General features: G+C 46.3%; 1 protein-coding gene across 1 annotated transcript in view; it reads right to left on the bottom strand.

Moving 5' to 3' along the window:
* Positions 1 to 17,028, bottom strand: part of ASB2 (ankyrin repeat and SOCS box containing 2) — a 29,263-nt gene extending 12,235 nt beyond the window's left edge. The window contains exons 1-6 of the mRNA XM_071426560.1: positions 16,918 to 17,028; positions 10,736 to 11,000; positions 8,521 to 8,622; positions 4,242 to 4,408; positions 3,367 to 3,522; positions 1,166 to 1,411 (exon numbers count right to left, since the gene is read on the bottom strand). Coding sequence (XP_071282661.1) covers positions 1,166 to 1,411; positions 3,367 to 3,522; positions 4,242 to 4,408; positions 8,521 to 8,622; positions 10,736 to 10,980 — 916 coding nt within the window. The 5' untranslated portion in view covers positions 10,981 to 11,000; positions 16,918 to 17,028. The remainder of the gene's footprint in view (positions 1 to 1,165; positions 1,412 to 3,366; positions 3,523 to 4,241; positions 4,409 to 8,520; positions 8,623 to 10,735; positions 11,001 to 16,917) is intronic.
* Positions 17,029 to 17,446: the final 418 nt, after the last annotated feature.

Raw genomic sequence — 17,446 nt, 5'->3', positions numbered from 1 at the left:
TTTCCCTGGGCTCTCACCCTAAGCTGAAACATCTGTGTTGTGTTTGGCCCTTTGAAGATGTTGTAGCTGGAAACAACAGGAGAATTACAGTGACAAAACATAACACAGGAACTATGTTTCTAATGAGAAAGAAACCCTTTTTATGATGAAAATTGTTCATCATAAACAATGAATGATATAATTTCTGGGATGCTCAGAAGAGCTTTTCAGGGCTTGAAGAGCTTGAAAAAATTGGACAGTTTTATTGGATTTTTTTTTTTTTGGTGTATTTTTCTCAAAATTGAACTTTAAGGAAATCGTACTATCTATCTAATTTGAAACACAAATCACATTCTGGCTTAGTTTCTTAAGTCATAGGCATCATGATGGACTAACTGGTCATACAAAACTCTCTGACAAGACTAGCTGGGCAGCAGAGCACAATTTTTGTTTCCCAATTCTCATATCTTTCTTAATCATACTAATTTTTTCAAAAGTTTTTCTTATCTTCATTACTGGTAAGCTCTTGTTTTGCAAGTGCAAGACCCAAGTCTTACCTTCATTGAAGATAATAGTCCATTGTGAAAATAAAATATGCTTCAGAATAGTAGTGAAGTTATTGTGCTTATTGTAAAGCTGTTTTACATGACTGGTTTAGTAAATTAGATTAAAATTCACTCTGTTTATATGTTTGAACATTTACACATAGGCAGAGTGAGTCTGCTTCTATTTGATATAAACCCATAAACTCGACAGTAGTATTTTATCAATACATTATGAGGACAGCTAACCTTGCCCATCACTGCACATGTTCGTGAGCAGATGGGGTTGGCTGAAGTTCAACTTCTGCCCTCTATTACCACCTGCAGCTGCCTTTTATGACTGACTGGATTTTGGGCTATATGTTTGCAGCAGTATGGGTTTAGAAAGCTGTTAGGAAATGCAGTCAGACAGCACCATATGACTTCTCAAAGTAGGTGACCATGAATGAATGCTGAAGAAGCACATGTGTCTAGACCATGCTCTGTGAAAGACCCTACCCAGTTCCACCAGGAGCAGCAGGGTCTTAGTGCCTCTGCAGGCTAGGCCTGGCCTCCAGAGACAGAAAAACGGAGCCAGGGAGAATTATTGGGAAACTCTGAATTATTAAGAAGTAAATGAACAGATGTGTGTAAGCTGCACTCACCACATCTTGCAAGGTATCTCAAAGCTTCCAACTGCCCACTCTCAGCTGCCACAAATAAGGAAGTGATCCCGTAGGCATTTGCTGACTCAATCTTGGCACCCCCTTTCACCAGGATGTCCATGATCTCCAGGTCGTTTCGGGAGACAGCCTCGTGGAGCGCGGTCCATCCCCGATTGCAGCGATGGTTGGTATCTGCATTGAACTGCACCAGCAATCTTGCAGCCTCCGCATTCTTGCGCTCACAAGCTGTTTTAGAAAAAAAGGAAAGACAGTAGGACAGGCTTTTGAAAATACTCTGCGTGTTGCGTATCTGTTTCATGCAGCCCCAGGCAGTATCATACAAGTGGGCCACAGTAAGACCAATGATCCATTTAGGTCTACACGAGAGCAAAGGCTGCTGCCAAGTGACATTGTCTGAGGCTCAGAAAGGATGTGACAGTGAAGCCAGTCTTCAACTGGACCTGGCTAAGTGTCCTGTGCAGGGCTTGTGTCAAGTCTGGTACTGGGGGAATCCAGCCCAGCCCCTTTGTACCAACAGGAAACCCCAGGGACACAGTGGGGTGATAAGGTGCAGGAAGTAATTTATGAAGAACAAATATGTTAGAGAAATCACATGACCTGAACACTTTCTTTCCAAATTCTGTGCAAACGGACTCTTTCTCTTACTGCCATGGACTGCAGATAAAGCTCCATGTAGACAAGATAATAGAGAAAGCTCAAACCAACAGTTGTGTGAGTCAGTAGCACTTTCTCAATTTATAGCTCAGGACCGTCCTGAACTAAATATAGTTTCTTAATAATTAATATAATTTTGTTGATTTTTATTCTACCAATTGCCCATAGCTTTTTGAATCCCAAATCTTGGGGCCTCCCTTGCACCTTAATGGCAGGACTCCAACCTAAAGGTACATAGGGGTAGCTACATGGAAAAACCCCAGTTAGCATCTGTTGTAAAGTGTACAGAAGAGAAGCATATTTCATAGCAATCAGTTTTTTCCTTGAAATAATAGTGTCTTTTTCTCACAGAGGTCCTGCCTTTTAGTTCTGATTCATCTTAGCAATAGCTCCATAGTGTTCTCCCCCATAAACAGGTGTCACTCATATACTGAAAGCAACTATGTAATTAGACATTTCTCTAATTATCTATCCATAGCTCTGCAGAGTTTAATTTGCTTACATATGATTTCATTTGCTTACATATTATATGATGACTATTTTGTTATGGCAGTCTTTTTAACACTTTTTTGTTGTTCTTGGAGGATAGTGTAGAAGATACTGCATCAAGGCTAGCCCATTCTTAGTAACAGTTCTCTGGCTAAAGGGTGTTTTCATATCATTGTCGTTGTGATTATTATTACTATGAGCACTACTACTACTGCTACTACTACTACTACTACTACTACTACTACTACAGTCATTACTGTGTCTTTAATGCACAGCTGAACAGCCTTTCCCATGTCAACTAAAAGCCAGTATTTTAAAACAAAAGCATTTTAAAAGCAGATGTAATGCTAGGCATCCAAAGTGGGAGGCAAGATTGCTGTTTTAACCTGTAATATATGTTTAAATGTTTTAGAGTGAGCAAAGGAGACATGAAGGTGTGAGAGGTCTCCTCTGAGTGTTTGTGATATCATGGATATATTGCTAGTCTGCTAAAAGAAGAAAGTGTTCTTTCCAACCAGCAGCAAAGTAATATGTCTGTGTTAAACACTTTATCTACCTCACTGAATTGTTTATAACTTTATGACTCTCCTATATCACACAGCCTGGCATGACCCCCACAGTATATGAATCACTGGCATGTCTACAGTTACTGTGTGTGTAATCCTCCCCACATTGCCCATCTCTTGTACATCTAACAGCTATTTAGGTCCTACTGTTCAGCAGAGCATACATAGCCCTTCACTGGCCAGCTTGCTGTAAGTTTGGGACATTGCTGTGCTTAGGGCCCCACTGAGAATGTCCCTCACTCTCAGCACCCCATCACAGCCTGCAGGACAGCTGCTATTTCTGTCTACAGAGACAGGATGAGATAAAGGGCCATGGCATGGCAGGTCAGGCACAGGAGATAGAGGACTACCACAGGGAAGCAGAAAACAAGAGCTCATCACTGACTTTCAGCACCTCATCACAAGAGATCCTGCAGTTCTGCCTTGGTGGTGCCAGCAGAGCTCGGCACCTCTGTGAGAGCAGCTCCTCACCTTTGTAGAGCGGCGTTTCTCTGGCCTTGTTGGAGATGTCGGGCTCAGCCCCAGCCTGCAGCAGGGTGAGCAGGCAGTCCAGGTTGCCCCGGCTGGTGGCCAGGTACAGAGCTGTCTCCTCATTGAGGGTGCGCTGGTCGATGGTGCCTGGGTACGCTGGGGAGGAACGGGGAGCCCAGAGTCACTGTGGCATGCAGTGCAAAGGATCTGCAGCACCACCACCCTTCTAAGTCCTTGAGGGTTTCAGTTTTTACTTTACTTTACATATTTTTAGTTTATTCATTTCCATAAGCAGTGTAATTTAGGAATATACTAATGGATATAGTACAATATACACACTAATGTATATATATAATGTATACTAATATAATGTTACTATAACTCAGGTTGAGTATCGAAACCTGTCTTCAGTTTAAATTAAAATGTCCAGCTTTGGCCACTAGTCATGCAAAAAGTTGTTGAGCAACTGTTCTTCACCTGAAGTTTGAAAACAAACTACAGCAATTAACTTCAAGCACCAGCAAAGAGATGCCGGGTTGGATCTCCCCCCAGGGGAAAAGGGGGTTACTTCTGACAGCTTGCAGCAGCCAAGCAGCTCATAGCAGGACAGAGCTCAGCTTCAAGGATGCATGAGAAATGCAGGGCTTGGCAGAATCTACCTCATATCACTTTCTCCCAACTATCCTAACTTTTAGAGGCTTCAGTCTGGAAACCTACTTTCCAAGAGAAGATGAAATTAGTATCTAGGCAGGGAGATTGGAAAGAAGCTTCATATACAGCCCCAGGCTAGGATTGAAATACTGATAATTTGGCCCTTTAGTTTATTCATGTTCTTCTTTTCCCTATTGTAATTAGTTAGTTTTAACTTCACTGACCTTTTTGCAACAGGCTCAGGCAGCCCACTTGGCCATAGTATGCAGCTTCATGGAGGGGTATCCAGCCATCCTTATTAGGTACAGAAAGGTTTTTTCCTGATTTCATCATGTTGACTACTGCTTTTTCATCTCCATCCCTGATTGCTGCCACTACAGGGTCAATTTCTCTTTAAAACAAGATTAAAACTTGGTTATTCCTTCCTTCATTACTGAGAAGCTTTCTGCAGCAACATCACTATTTGCCCAAAAGAGTGAACCCCTGCAGTCTATATAGCATGTATTTATACAGTGAGACACCATAGGGCCTGTAAAGGTAAAATTTGTCTTCTCTAATTTTGTTACTGTCAGCAGATCAGAAGAATCACTGTCTGGAGGTGCTGATCACTCTCCTCAGAATGTAAGGGAACTAGGTAGGTGTAACAAATGTCTGACACAAACACTTATATTTTAGGTGTCAGGAGTTATGGAAGGCTGGCTCTCACATTGCTCTATACACTGTGGAGTGTCCATGACTGTGATAGTTGCATCACCACACTGTCCCATGTGGCATGGTGCTTCCATGTGAGATCTTTCAAATAAGATCAGCTTTGAAGAGAATTACCCCTGCTCATCCTTGAAGAAATTTTTAGATTTGATTTGTGGGTAGCTTTAACAGAAATTATCAATAAATCTTACTCTCGTATTTTTAAGATACTTCTTATTTCCTCACACAGTCCTGTTTTCAGAATTTAGCCAGTCCACTTATGGAGTAGGGAGAGCTTTGGTTAGAGCATGTGAACACTGGGGTGTTGGCCTTGGCTCTCCTTTCTCCATCCAGGGAGGATAGAAAAATTGAAAAAATTCCACCTACCCAGCTCCCTCTGCCAAGCATGCATTCTGCACACTCTGGGCAGCAACCCATTTCTCTGAGCTCTCTGAGGGTTTGCAGAGCAGAGCTGACCTGGGCACACCAATCCCACTGCAGAGCAACCCTGACAGCTCCTGTGAGTCTCCCCACACAGCAGGAGTCCCAACACTGCCTGACAGCCACTTTTCCCCAAGTCAGCAGCACCTGAACAGGACCTGCCAACCTCCTTCCACCCCTTCTGATGCTGCTGGTAGCATGGCAGAGGGAGGGAGCTGGGGAGCTCGTACCCTGCAGCCAAGGCAGGCAGGACCCTTGCCCGTGCTGGGCAGCAGCTCTGTGCATGCTGGTGGGCTGTGCCTTCCAGTGTGGACATCTGCTTGGGCTCCAGCTGAGCTGTGCTGGGACAAGGCAGCCACAGCTTTGCTACTGTGAGGCACTAAATGACTAAGATTCAGCACGAAGGAAGGAAACACTTTACCAGTTCTAATGGGGACTTGCAAAAAATGAACGTGGTTCTGTAGTTTCAGAGACAGAAAACAAGAAGTTGCAGAAAGCACTGGAGCATTTGTGGTTTGAACTAACTCTACAAAGAAAATCTTGCAGTCCTGAAGACAGAGAGATGCAGGAGAGAGGTGCATGTCTATTACCATTGCCAGGGCAGGAATACAGCATGTGATGGAGGTCACGCAGGCTAGTGATGATGGGAACAACCAGAAACTCCAGTTATGACAAGAGAAAAGTCTAAAATACCACAACAGAGTGGGATCAGAGGCAGAAAAATATGGGCAGGTCAGCACAGGATTCCTCACAAAGCAGTATACTGGTGCAACCTCTGCACCTCGTGGGAGTTACAGGACCAGCACGGAACTCCGTTGCCTTGGAGGGGCTGGACAGACCATCAGTCTGAAACTCACACAGGTCTCACTAATTTCAGTTTGCCCAAAGGCACACAATCTATGCTATAAACACTGATATTAGCATTGAAAGAAGTCACCAAGCTGGTTTTCTGAGGATAAATTCAGGGCCAGAAGTGGAACAGGTGATCTCAACACTTGTGCCAGAGAATGGGAAAAGACACCATTTCCCAGGTGAAATAGTACTTGGTGCCACCTGCTCCTTCTCTATAGCTGGAAGCAGTGATTTCAAGACAGTAGGGTCACAAAAATAGCAACACTGGAATGAGGAGAGATATGGGACACAAGGCCAGGCATTTTGCCTGAGAAGATAACAGCTAGAACAGGCAGCTGCTGTCCTGGCCAGAGCTCTCCCAGGAGGAATCGACTGACCTTCTGATATCTGCTGGCTGCATGTCCCAGGGACATAGCTGTATCTCCATACTGCTTAGGGTACCCTGGGGACTAAACCCAAAATTCCTAATTGTGTACATACAATGGAATTTTATACAGGTGTTTGAGCATTTCCTTGAAGTCTGCTGACAGCAACTATTGGCATTTTTGGCTGGGAGAGGAGGCGGAGGTGGGGTATCTTCATCTTTCAACACCTCTTGCACAAGGCTGCTGAAACCATCTGTTGTTCTGTACAAAAGCTCAAGTTACACATGTAGGGCTGTGACCTCAGGATTTGGGCACATGATATAATTACTGGTGCTTAATGAATTACTGCATGCCAGGTGGGCCATGGCAGGGGTCTGCGCATGGGCCGGCTGGCAGCAAATGCAAGGTAAATCACATTATCTGAGACCTCAGGGAAAGCAGGAGGGTACCTTGGATCTGTGCTGGAGTTAAAAATGTGTGAAGAATCAGTTACTATTCTGCTTAAGCCCTCAGATATTGAAAGAAGCAAACTTCTGTTGGGTTCCTTGACCTTAAATGATTCCTGAGTAAGATGAGGGGGTTTGCTGGACCAGGCTGCGGATGCTTTAGCCAAGAAAATTCCAGATCAGAACAGAAGATTTAATGAATCTCCATGTGAAATCCTTGTTTTCTGCCTGACTTATAGTTGGCTGTTACAAAAACCCACCACATTCTGCTGCCTGGATTTCATCAGCTATAGAAAATACTAGCATTAAAACTATGGAGGAAGTTTGAAGATATGAGCAAATCTTAACCTTATAGGCAACTCAAAAGAATTACTGCATTTCGAAGACCAGTAGGCAAGATAATAAATATGCCTTGCAGATGAGATGTATGGTGAGGTCAATTCTGAGAGTTGAATAAGAGGTTCAGTGGAGCATGGAAAGGTTCAAGAAGCTCTTTCTTTTCCTGACAGTCTGGAGAGATGCAGGCAGGATGAAGGAACACCACTTCCACAGGTGAAGCCAAATAGCATCCCTGCCTAGATCTGAGACTAAGGCTGTAAAAATGCCAGTCATGCCATCATGCTCTCCTAGGACTTTCCAGCTATATTTTTGCTCTACCTGGCAGCAGAGGAGGGCTAGTTTCTTGTACATTGAACTCTATGCAGCTACCTGGTGGAGAAGAACAGCCTGCCCTCAAGTCTTCTACTGCATAAAAAAGGCATGCAGGGAGTGCAGAGCACCTAGTGAGAAGATGTGATTTCAGTGTAGCCAAGGGAAGCTGGCAGGTGACAGGGATAAGGCAGGCTTCATGTTGTAGCAGGAAGAGGTTTTCACAAGGTCAGGGAGTGCAATGCCAGTGAAGGGCCAGGAACAGAGTCTGAATCAGCCAGGATGCAGGGGAAGGTGGGGGAGATTGTAGAGCTGGGTGAGAGGAGAAAGGAAGAAGGGTAGTCCCTGCATCCAGGGAGGGACTTGTAAGATGGATTAAACAAAATTTTTATTGGATAGATAGAAAAGGTGTTCAACTGTGTTCAACTAAGCTTATTTGCAGCCTCTGCCAACAGCAAAACATGGCCAGGAGGATCAGTCAGCCAAGACAGTTTCCTCCTTGGACAAGTAAGCCCTCCTCTGTATGACTGGACAGCACAGGTATGGCTGGGAACAGGTATGGCATCTTGGGAGCATTTATAAAATACTTTTGCCCATTGCTGAGCCCTGAACTTAATACCAGTGCAGTTACTATCAGCATCTGCCTGCCTCATCTATCCTGTTGATAAGTGAGCCAGCCTATGTAAATTAACCACAGTGCAAGCATCCCTTCCCTGTTGTCCTTGTCACCTCAGAGCTTCTGACTGACCCAGAGTCCCCAGGACATGAGCACTGGGGGGATGGAGAGAGATGAAGAGAGAGAAGAGAACAAGGGATATTTGAGGTGGGTCAGTTGCAAGGGCACAGGCATGGCCTGGGGCAGCGGGGAGGTTGGAAGGAAGAACAGGAGTGCAGCGAGGGTGAGGCGCAGGTGTCAGTGAGACCTCCTCCAGATGAACACCACATTTCCCCCCAGCAGGCACCATCACCACCCAGAAGACATGCCTCGGGGAGAGAGTGGGTAGCAAGGCTTGTTGTGGCTGCAGGGAAAAGCAGGAGAGGGAGAGGGAGAGGGAGACACTTACACGGGCTGGGATGTGCTGAGCTGGCTGCTGTCGCACCTTCGCCTGACCCCCCAGGCTGCCCCCGAGCTGGACGGCTGAGCACGGCCTGTCTGCTGGGCCAATCTGGAGTGGCGATGACATGAATGAAACAAGGAGAAATACTCCGAGTAGGAGAAACAGGTCATGCTGAGGCAGGAGCAGAGACACACATGCACAGAGACAGAGCGAGCCTGCCGGTCAGGGCTTTGAATAAAAGCAGATGGCCACGGCTTGCTCTGCGCTGGATTCAGCTGCTCACTCGGCTCGAGTTTATTTTTGGCCCTCTGAGGAAGCGTCAGGGGATTCAAATGACCATATAAGACAACAGTGTGGTTAACCCTACCACCACCACACAGGAAGCAGGCACAAAGCGAGGTGAGGTGACATTTGTCACCTCCAAAGTGCCATGCAGACAAGTCAGAGGTGGGGGCAGAGGAGGATCCAGAGCCGCTGGATGTCAGCTCAGTTTCCATCTCTGCTCTCCCAGGTGGCAGAAGAGTTCAGCAATGCTACAGATTTGGTGCTTCAAGCCCAAATGTTTTCCCTCTGGGGAGAGGTCGGACACTGCTGGGCTGAGACAGGACAGATGATGCACAGAACTGCTAATGCTGCTTTTTGCCAAAATAGCAGGTGTCAAAGGACCTTCAACGAGGACAGGACCAATATCCAGGGAAGTCCTTATTCTCCTGTGCATCAGGTCTCTATAGGAGAGCTGGCTGGAGAGGTGCACAGTAACCACACTGAGAAACCACAGCCTTTGGTGGCAGCAGGACTGCTGGCCACACAGCATCCTGATTCCACACCTATGTACATGCTAGCTGCTCATCAAATTGTCCCCAATTTCCCAGCCTTGGAAACCAAACAACCACAGGTGGTAATGAGCAAGGCATCAGAGGGTGCTCGAGTTATGAAAAGGGAGGAGGAACAGATCTTCAGTAACTCTCAGTTTATTAAGAAGGGGAAAACTAAAGCAACTTAAAAAAGGGGAAAACTAAAGTAACTTAAAAGATTAAAAGGATATTTTTCCTTGCTTTGGAGGTGACTTTGGAATCTATCCCCATCCCCCTTGAGAAATCTGCCTTTTATAAAATGAAAGGGGAACAATGTCTGGGTTTGAAACTGTCAGCAGGTCTCTGTGACCACAGCTCAGCATTGCAGGGGAGGGGGATGCTGCCACAATTTGGTGTCTGGATTTGCTCTTGGTTAAGAATGGTGTGCTTGAAGTCAGACTGATCTGAAATAATCACATCCTTTAAAAACGGAAGTATTTAACAGGTAGTCAGGTCTCACAGTTTTATATACCTGGGTTTTGTGCCTCTTTTATGTTTTCTGATAACAAATGCTTTGCTCCCTCTCTGACAAAACCTAAGCTTGGCATACAGCAGGGGAAAGGAGCAGCTGGCTTTGGGAGGGCTTCTGTTGTTCATGAAAGCTTGTGGCTGTGCCCCTTTTTTATTGCTTAAAACAGACAACATCAAGCAAATCCTCCTCTCGCTGCGAGCACGTAGATTGTTGACCTCATTGGATTTATAGCAGGCTCTGGCTTTGACACTAATGACAGACTCGCAGAGGAGCGCCTGGCAGAGCTAATTAGAGAGCACGGGCAGGGACAGGGAACCTGCTTTGCCCTGCCGGCCAGGGAGCCTGCTTTCCTCTGCAGGGCAGACCCAGGGAGCCTGCTTTCCCCACAGGGCAAGGACACAGAGCCTGTTTTCCCCTGCAGGGCACGGACAGGGAGCCTGCTTTCCCCTCCTGGGCAGGGACAGGGATCCTGCTTTCCCCACAGGGCAGACCCAGGGAGCCTGCTTTCCTCTGCAGGGCACGGACAGGGAGCCTGCTTTGCCCTGCCGGCCAGGGAGCCTGCTTTCCCCACAGGGCAGGGACAGGGAACCTGCTTTTCCCTGCCGGGCAGCGACAGGGATCCTGCTTTCCCCACAGGGCAGCAACAGGGATCCTGCTTTCCCCACAGGGCAGGGACACAGAGCCTGCTTTCCTCTGCAGGGCAGACCCAGGGATCCTGCTTTCCCCACAGGGCAGGGACAGGGAGCCTGCTTTCCCCACAGGGCAGGGACAGGGAGCCTGCTTTCCCCACAGGGCAAGGACACAGAGCCTGCTTTCCCCACAGGGCAGGGACAGGGATCCTGCTTTCCCCTGCCGGGCAGGGCTCTCTGGGCAGAGCTCGGGGGCACTCGCTCACCTTTGCCAGGGGTAGATGCGGTAGGGAGGGTTGTGTGGGCTGGCACGGCTTGGCGCGGCCGCTTCACCAGCACGGGCCGCCAGCGACTTCTGGGGGCTCTGAGCCACTGGCTGAGCTGCTGTGTCCTCCTCCAAGCTCTGCTGGATGGCCATCTTTATCAGCTCATCTTCACTCAGGCTGCTGTACAGACTGTACTCCTCGCAGCCTATCGTTTGTCTTTGAGTATTTGCTGCCGTCGTGGCCATTTTTATAATTCTTTGCTTTCCTGTAAAAGGAAAATTGTAATCATCAAAATCTGGAAAAGGAAAAAAAACTCAATTGTCTGGTACTGTCATTTGGGTCTGCCACTTAATTAGGCTGACCAGAAAACCCTTCAGAAATCCTTCACCAAAAATCCTTCATATTATCAGCTAAAATCTGCATGTAAAGTTAGTGAACTATCTCCCTTCGATTACACAGAAATAACTGGTTTAGCTGGTGTTTAAAAAGGGGGAGTTGTTGCAAGCAAGGCACATTTTTATCTAGTTATTTTATCAAGTTTTTATCTGCTTATTCTAGTTACCACATCTCAAGAGAAAAATAGGTAAAGGAAATCCCCTTAAGATTAAAGAGACAAGTTTTTGAATTTTATTTAGGAGAAGACCAATGGATATCTCTTTTTGTTTGTTTTATTTTTTGCTGTAATTGAAGGAAATTAAGAGAAGAGGTTTTCTCTTTGCTGGTTTTCTGTAAGTACAGGTTCTGCACCATGAAGTGCAAAGAGGCTTTGCAATTTTTTCCACCTTATCTGGAGATCTTCAAGCAACATACAAAGCTATGCTTTGAAGTGGCTTTGTTTCACTTAGCGAGGAGAGCAACACCACACTGGTCTGTTTCACTTCTGATTTTTTTGCTTTTTCACAGAACAAAGTTCAAGGTCATGAGTGAGATGGGAATGAGCGAAGTGGGAAACATTGGGCACACTCAGCAATCACAGAATGACTGTGAACCACCACTGCAGGACTCTAAAAGGCAAAGACAATCAAAATATTGCAGAATTTCCAGCAGTGATAGGGAAGTACCGATACCATGAATGGTACAATGCTCTAGCAGGATCTCATTTGGATGCCAGAGAGCACTCTGGCCATCAGTGTTCAAGGGCTAAGGGTTTATTTTATGGGAGGAGGTGGAAAAGCTTGCCTGTTTAAGAAGATATCAGCCAGTGCAGAATAGGTTTGATTTTATAAGCACTGAGCAAGAACTGTGTAAAATAACAGGGGCCACTGGGGTGAGGGGAAATGGGAACAAGCTGCTCAGGAGGACAGGGACATGACAGGGGAGGACAGGGGCCCAGCAGGAGAGGACTGTGGGGACATGTTCCCCAGGAGCAGAGAGGTGAGGGGCTGGCTGAGTGTACCAGGGCAGCTGCCAGCAAAGCTCCCTGTCCCCACCCTGGGGCTGCCAGTCCCTGTCCCATCAGTGCCACAGCAGGGCTGGCCTTCAGCTCCTCACAGCCCTGCTCTGCCCAGGATCAGCTCCTGCTGATCTGGGCCAGCCAGCAGGGCCATGAGCGTGGGGCCAGCAGAACCACCCAGCTCCCCACTGCTCAGGAGCTGCCTCAGGGGAGCTGTCAGCTCTCTTGCCCTGCACAGCTGCTCTCCCCACCCAGTACCCAGCTCAGCCTGGTTTCCTGGGCACTCACAGTGAAACCAGAGGGGTCCAGCAGGCCACAAGGCTCACACCAGCAGGAAAGTGCCCTGCTGCAGCAGCCCCTGCTGCTGTGTGCACAGCCACATCCTGACCTGGAGGAAATGGCAGCTCCCCAAATACAGTTTGAAGAAATTGCAAGAGCTTGAATCACTCAAGTAACTTAAAATCTTGGATTTAGGCTTTTTGCTTCAGACATGGTGATATTTCCCACATCAACAGCCACTTCAGGGTCTAAGCCCACGCCAGAAAAAGTGGGAAGACTTCAGGTTAAAGGGAAGCCCAGCAGATTTCAGACTGACATTATGACTTTTAACAACAGAGGATGTATTTTACAGCCATAAAAAATGCCAAAATAAAACCTTCAATTGCTGTAAATAATGCAAACCAGTTTTGGTGGGGGTTTTTTTGTTTATCGGGGTTTTTTTCCCCTTTATTTTCAGCCAGATCTGTCATGACTGCTGTTGCTTCCTTTTTCCAGTTGGTGCCTCAGTTCTGCTATGACCCTTGCTGTCCCAAAGATCCAAGCCCAGGCATCACCCTGCTGACAGCCTCCCTGTGCCCCCACTGCTCCAGTACCTGCCTTTGGCTGCTCTCCAGCCAGCAGCTGGCTAGGAACCATGACACAGCTTTGCTTGTCCAGAAGTTCTGCTGCTGTTGGGCTTGCTGAGCCCCTGGCATGCTGGGCAGTACTCCCACAGTCTCAGCCTAGGAACTCACGTGGTGCCTGGTGAGCTGCAGATGTGTGGAATCACCGGCTGGAGCTGGCAGGAACATCCAGCAGTCGTCTGCAGCATCCAGCACTACAGTGCCTGAATGTAGGGACCTGGCCCCAGTGGTGACTCAGAAACCTAAACAAAGCCGTCAGCAGGGAGGGCAGGATCTGATCTTAAGCTCCTAATGGAGGTGATGCACAGTGAATCCTTGGAGAAGGCAAGAACGGAGATGAAGCTGCTCCCCTCTGAGGACAATGTGAACCAGTGCAGGCGGGGACAGATCCCTCCTCTGTGTCCCCCCAGTCCCATTGCCATCATTTTCATGGCAGTGAATCCATTGCTGCTGTGATCTGAGCTGGGTGTTGCAGTGCCTTCTGTGGGAGCTTTAAGTACTGTACTGGGCTTTAAGTACTGTACAGAACACCTCTGCCAACACAGCTCCACAGCCTGGCACAGAGGAGCTAACTGATACAGCTGTGCACCACATCCCAAATGGATCTAGGTATAAAGGCCCATTCTGGACCTTCTTCCCCTCCCTCCTTTTGTTTCATACGTTCTTAAGGCAAAGGGAGCAAAAGGGAAGATTTTAGATTTGTGGGGATCACTCCTATTTCATCCTCTTATCCTTTGTAGGGGTTAACTGGGTCCAACCCACTTGCAGAGAAAAGGGAGAACCTCTCCTGCGTGTTGGTGAGCCTCGCTAATCTAAATATTTTGACAGGAGTTCCATAGAGTGCAGAAACAACAGTGTTGGCTGCAGCTCCCATCACTGACTCATCCTGCAGGGAGAAACTTCATAGGGCTCAAAATAGAGAAAGCTTTCCATTCTGCCCATGGCACTGCACAGACACAATGAAGGTGTGGGGGTCACATCCTGGGCTGCAGGAGATTTTGGATCCTTACTGAGAGCCAGGGACAGACTTGGCTGCCCTGAGCCCCTGCAGAGAGTGTTCTAGTTGGGCTTAAAGCTGTCCCTGCCTCCCCCTGCTGCCTCCACTTGCTCAGACAAGTGTGTGTGTGCAGTTTGCCTGTGTGCTGTGGCTGAGGTTGGCAGGAGGCAGGGCACATGCCCTCTTCCCTACAGCTCCCTGCAGAGAAGAGCACAGCAGAGCCACCACCATCCCCTTCGACCTCAGGATGCTTCTGTTTGAAGCTGCAGGACTCCAGGGCAGGGGCACAGGTCTGAGTTATGTCTGTAAGAAGCTGCAGTGAGATAGCTGAGCTGCAATAACAGGCTGAGCACATGCCCTTGGCTGGAGGCCAATGCACAACAGCCTAATTCAGTTTACCCTTCTTTCCCTGAGCCAAACTCAGTGGCATCACCTGGCAGTGGCCTGGCTCAGCTGACACAGCAGGGCTAAGTTTACCCCATCTGAGGCCATCAGTGAACTGCCAACCACAGACTTATAAAAGCTCACTAGGCTAATGTGCTATAAGCTAAATATTTTCCACCTTCTGTAATGAAGGTATGAAAAAAAAAATCTATATTTGTTGCTAGAAATATTTGAACAGGTCTGGATTAGTAAGATCTGGCCAAAGTGGTCTTTCTAAATGCATCTTGAATCTATTTCCTTGCTCTAAACAAGCTTACTGTAGGTTTAAAGTATTGGAATTAGATTTAAAAGTTAAATGCTGTGTTTATTCTTCATCTTAACTTCAGATCTTGGGGGAATGTTTTAACATTTGGCTATACTCTGCATTTTTCTGGCAGCCCAAGAGCCCATCCTCACACACAGGTAGCACACAGCATCTACTGGGACTGCAGAACCTGATTTTTAAAGCTCTGGGTATAGGGCCCATATTACTTATTAGAGAGCGCTTTCCTTTCAGGTCTGATGGTTTCACTAGTGCTCTGTCTTGGCAGAGACATGTTTTGGGATTCTGCTGTCTGTGCTGCCATTTAGTAAGTCAGTCTGAGAAGATCTTCTGGATCTAAACTTACCACCATTTCCACATAGTGTCTGATCTTGATTTTAATTTTGCCATCCTGATATAAGTGAGAGTTAATTCAGATGTGTAATCAGGCCTGTGCCATACAGAGGCAACTTAGATGCATCCAGTGACCAGAAGGTAAGGTTGGAAATAAAATACTTGTGCAAGGACCATGCTGTGACCTTCTAACCTGTGTTGATGAGCAGCTGTACCTGGCAGATCTCTGAAACCAAAGGTACTACTCACAAGGGGGACTACTAGTAATCACCTACACGATGGCAAAAGCCAGAGACAAACCCAATTAGGTTGCTATTATGTTCGGACTACAAGCTCTGTCAACACACTGCTTAGGAGAATGGGCCTCTGATCCCTGATGCAACGTAAATAAGGATTACAGCTGGCTTTGAACATGCAGAACCGTGCAATTCAATACCATTAGCATTTGAAACAACTGGTCCCCGTTGATACCACTTCTTTAAAGAAAAGCTTAGCCCCCCCTCAATAGATCCCAGGCAGCAGAATTAGCAGAATTACTTATTTCTGTCAGAGAAGGATGGCAGGTAAGTGACAAGGTCATTAAGGGAACAGAGCCAGACTTTGCCTGCCTTTGCGCTGAGTTTATTCCAGTCCGCTTGTAACTGAATACAGAACCTTGTTATTTATGGCTCAGGGTGCAATAAACCACATTTGTGAAAACATAACCAAGTCTTTGGGGGCTGCAAAACAGAGAGAAGAGGAGCAGCTTCACATTTTGCCTTTTGCGAGGAATGGTTGAGCTCCTGCTTCTGCAGATCCGTGTTTGCCTTTCCACATGTTTGTCTTTACTTCTGAAAGCAGCAGGAGCACACATGGGGGAAGGCACAGAGGCTGGACGTTTTCCCAGCAAACTGAGCCTTACTTCAGTTCTTACTGTGGCACCTTTCAGCACAGATCCTCTGTGGGCAACAGAAACCAGACTGACTTGCACCACTTAAAGTGCTCGCATTTTTGCTGCATTTTAGATCAGTTTCCTGATAAACCTTTGCAGTTTTCCAAGGGTATTATATTGGATAGCTGTTACAAGGAAGCAGATGATTTTTTTAAAAACAGAAAGATTTCAGTGCCCATCAGATCTGCCAGAGCTGAGACATCAGAAGGATGACACCTCAGCTGTCCTGCTGCGGCAACAGGCAAGGATTCTTAGTAGTGACAGTTTATGCAAACCACTCAAGTTCTAGCCCAGTGCTGAAGGAGCAAAGCCAGGCTTCCCGAAGGAATCCTCTGAGTAAACAAATCCCCATGTTCAGCCCCAGCTGTCAAAACAGGTCACCTATCAGCATGGCATATGCCCCAATGCCACCAAATCATGATTCTGTGCAAATTCTTTACTGGAAATCATACACCTGCAAGCTCTTATTTCTCCTCAGAACATATTAATTCAAACAAAAATTAGTGCAATATTAGCTTCATGTCAAGCCAACTAGAAATTTAAAAATTAAAGAAATTATTTGCTGATGTAATCTTTCCTCTTTCACACTGTGCCTTGCATGCTACATTCTACCTCAGTATCTTGTAGCTACAGCATTGATTTCTGAGCAAGATATTCTAGGGACAAAGATACAGGCACCACCTGCGAGTAAAAGGAAAATAAGGAAATGACAGAGCTACTGTTCTGTTTAACAGACAGTGTTTTATGGCATATTTGAAAAAAATACCAAAGCCCAAAACAAACAAAAGCAAATCACAAAGCTCCCAAGACTGTTAGGGTGTTAGGTTACAAACTGCTGTAGGAATAAATATTTGCATAGACATAATGAACTGAGAGATTGAAAGTACTTAATAAGTTCAAAACATGCAGATTTGCATTACCTTTTTGTTCTGAAATAAAAGGGTAATAATAGGGTTGAAATGGGTTATCTCCTTGGTTAAGTCTTAATTCAGAAAATCCTCGCTGGTATTTGTCTCCCTGCTTTGCCTGGATGTTTCGATCAACTGCAGGACAGCTTTGAAACATGCTCACTTTGAAGCCTGGAGTTTATTTCTGGATCACCCCATGATCAGCGAATACAAGCCAAAATATAAGTTGTTCCCAATCTCAGATTTCCTGTTTGAAGATGAACAGCAGAAACTTGTACCAATCCTGAAGTTCTTCTTTGTTGCATTATCTGAAGAACTTCACTTCATCAACATCCTGGAGCTAAATGACACAAAGCTGACCTTTCTATTACATCATTATTTATTGTCCCTGACAAGTAGACCATATATGGATATGTTTCTGGAACCTAAAGAAGAAAAAAAAAATTGCCATATAATTTTCAAGTAAAATATGCTGTCCTGGAGAGTTTTATTTGCTTGGGGAGAAGTGACCTCCATTTACTTTTGTTTTAGCTGATGCTTT

This window comes from Agelaius tricolor, unplaced genomic scaffold (genome assembly GCF_023055355.1).
Source record: "Agelaius tricolor isolate 1412-34295 unplaced genomic scaffold, bAgeTri1.0.p SCAF_5, whole genome shotgun sequence".
Lineage (NCBI taxonomy): Eukaryota > Metazoa > Chordata > Aves > Passeriformes > Icteridae > Agelaius > Agelaius tricolor.
Note: the sequence above shows the minus strand (reverse complement) of the source record. Positions and strands in the feature narration are given on the sequence as shown.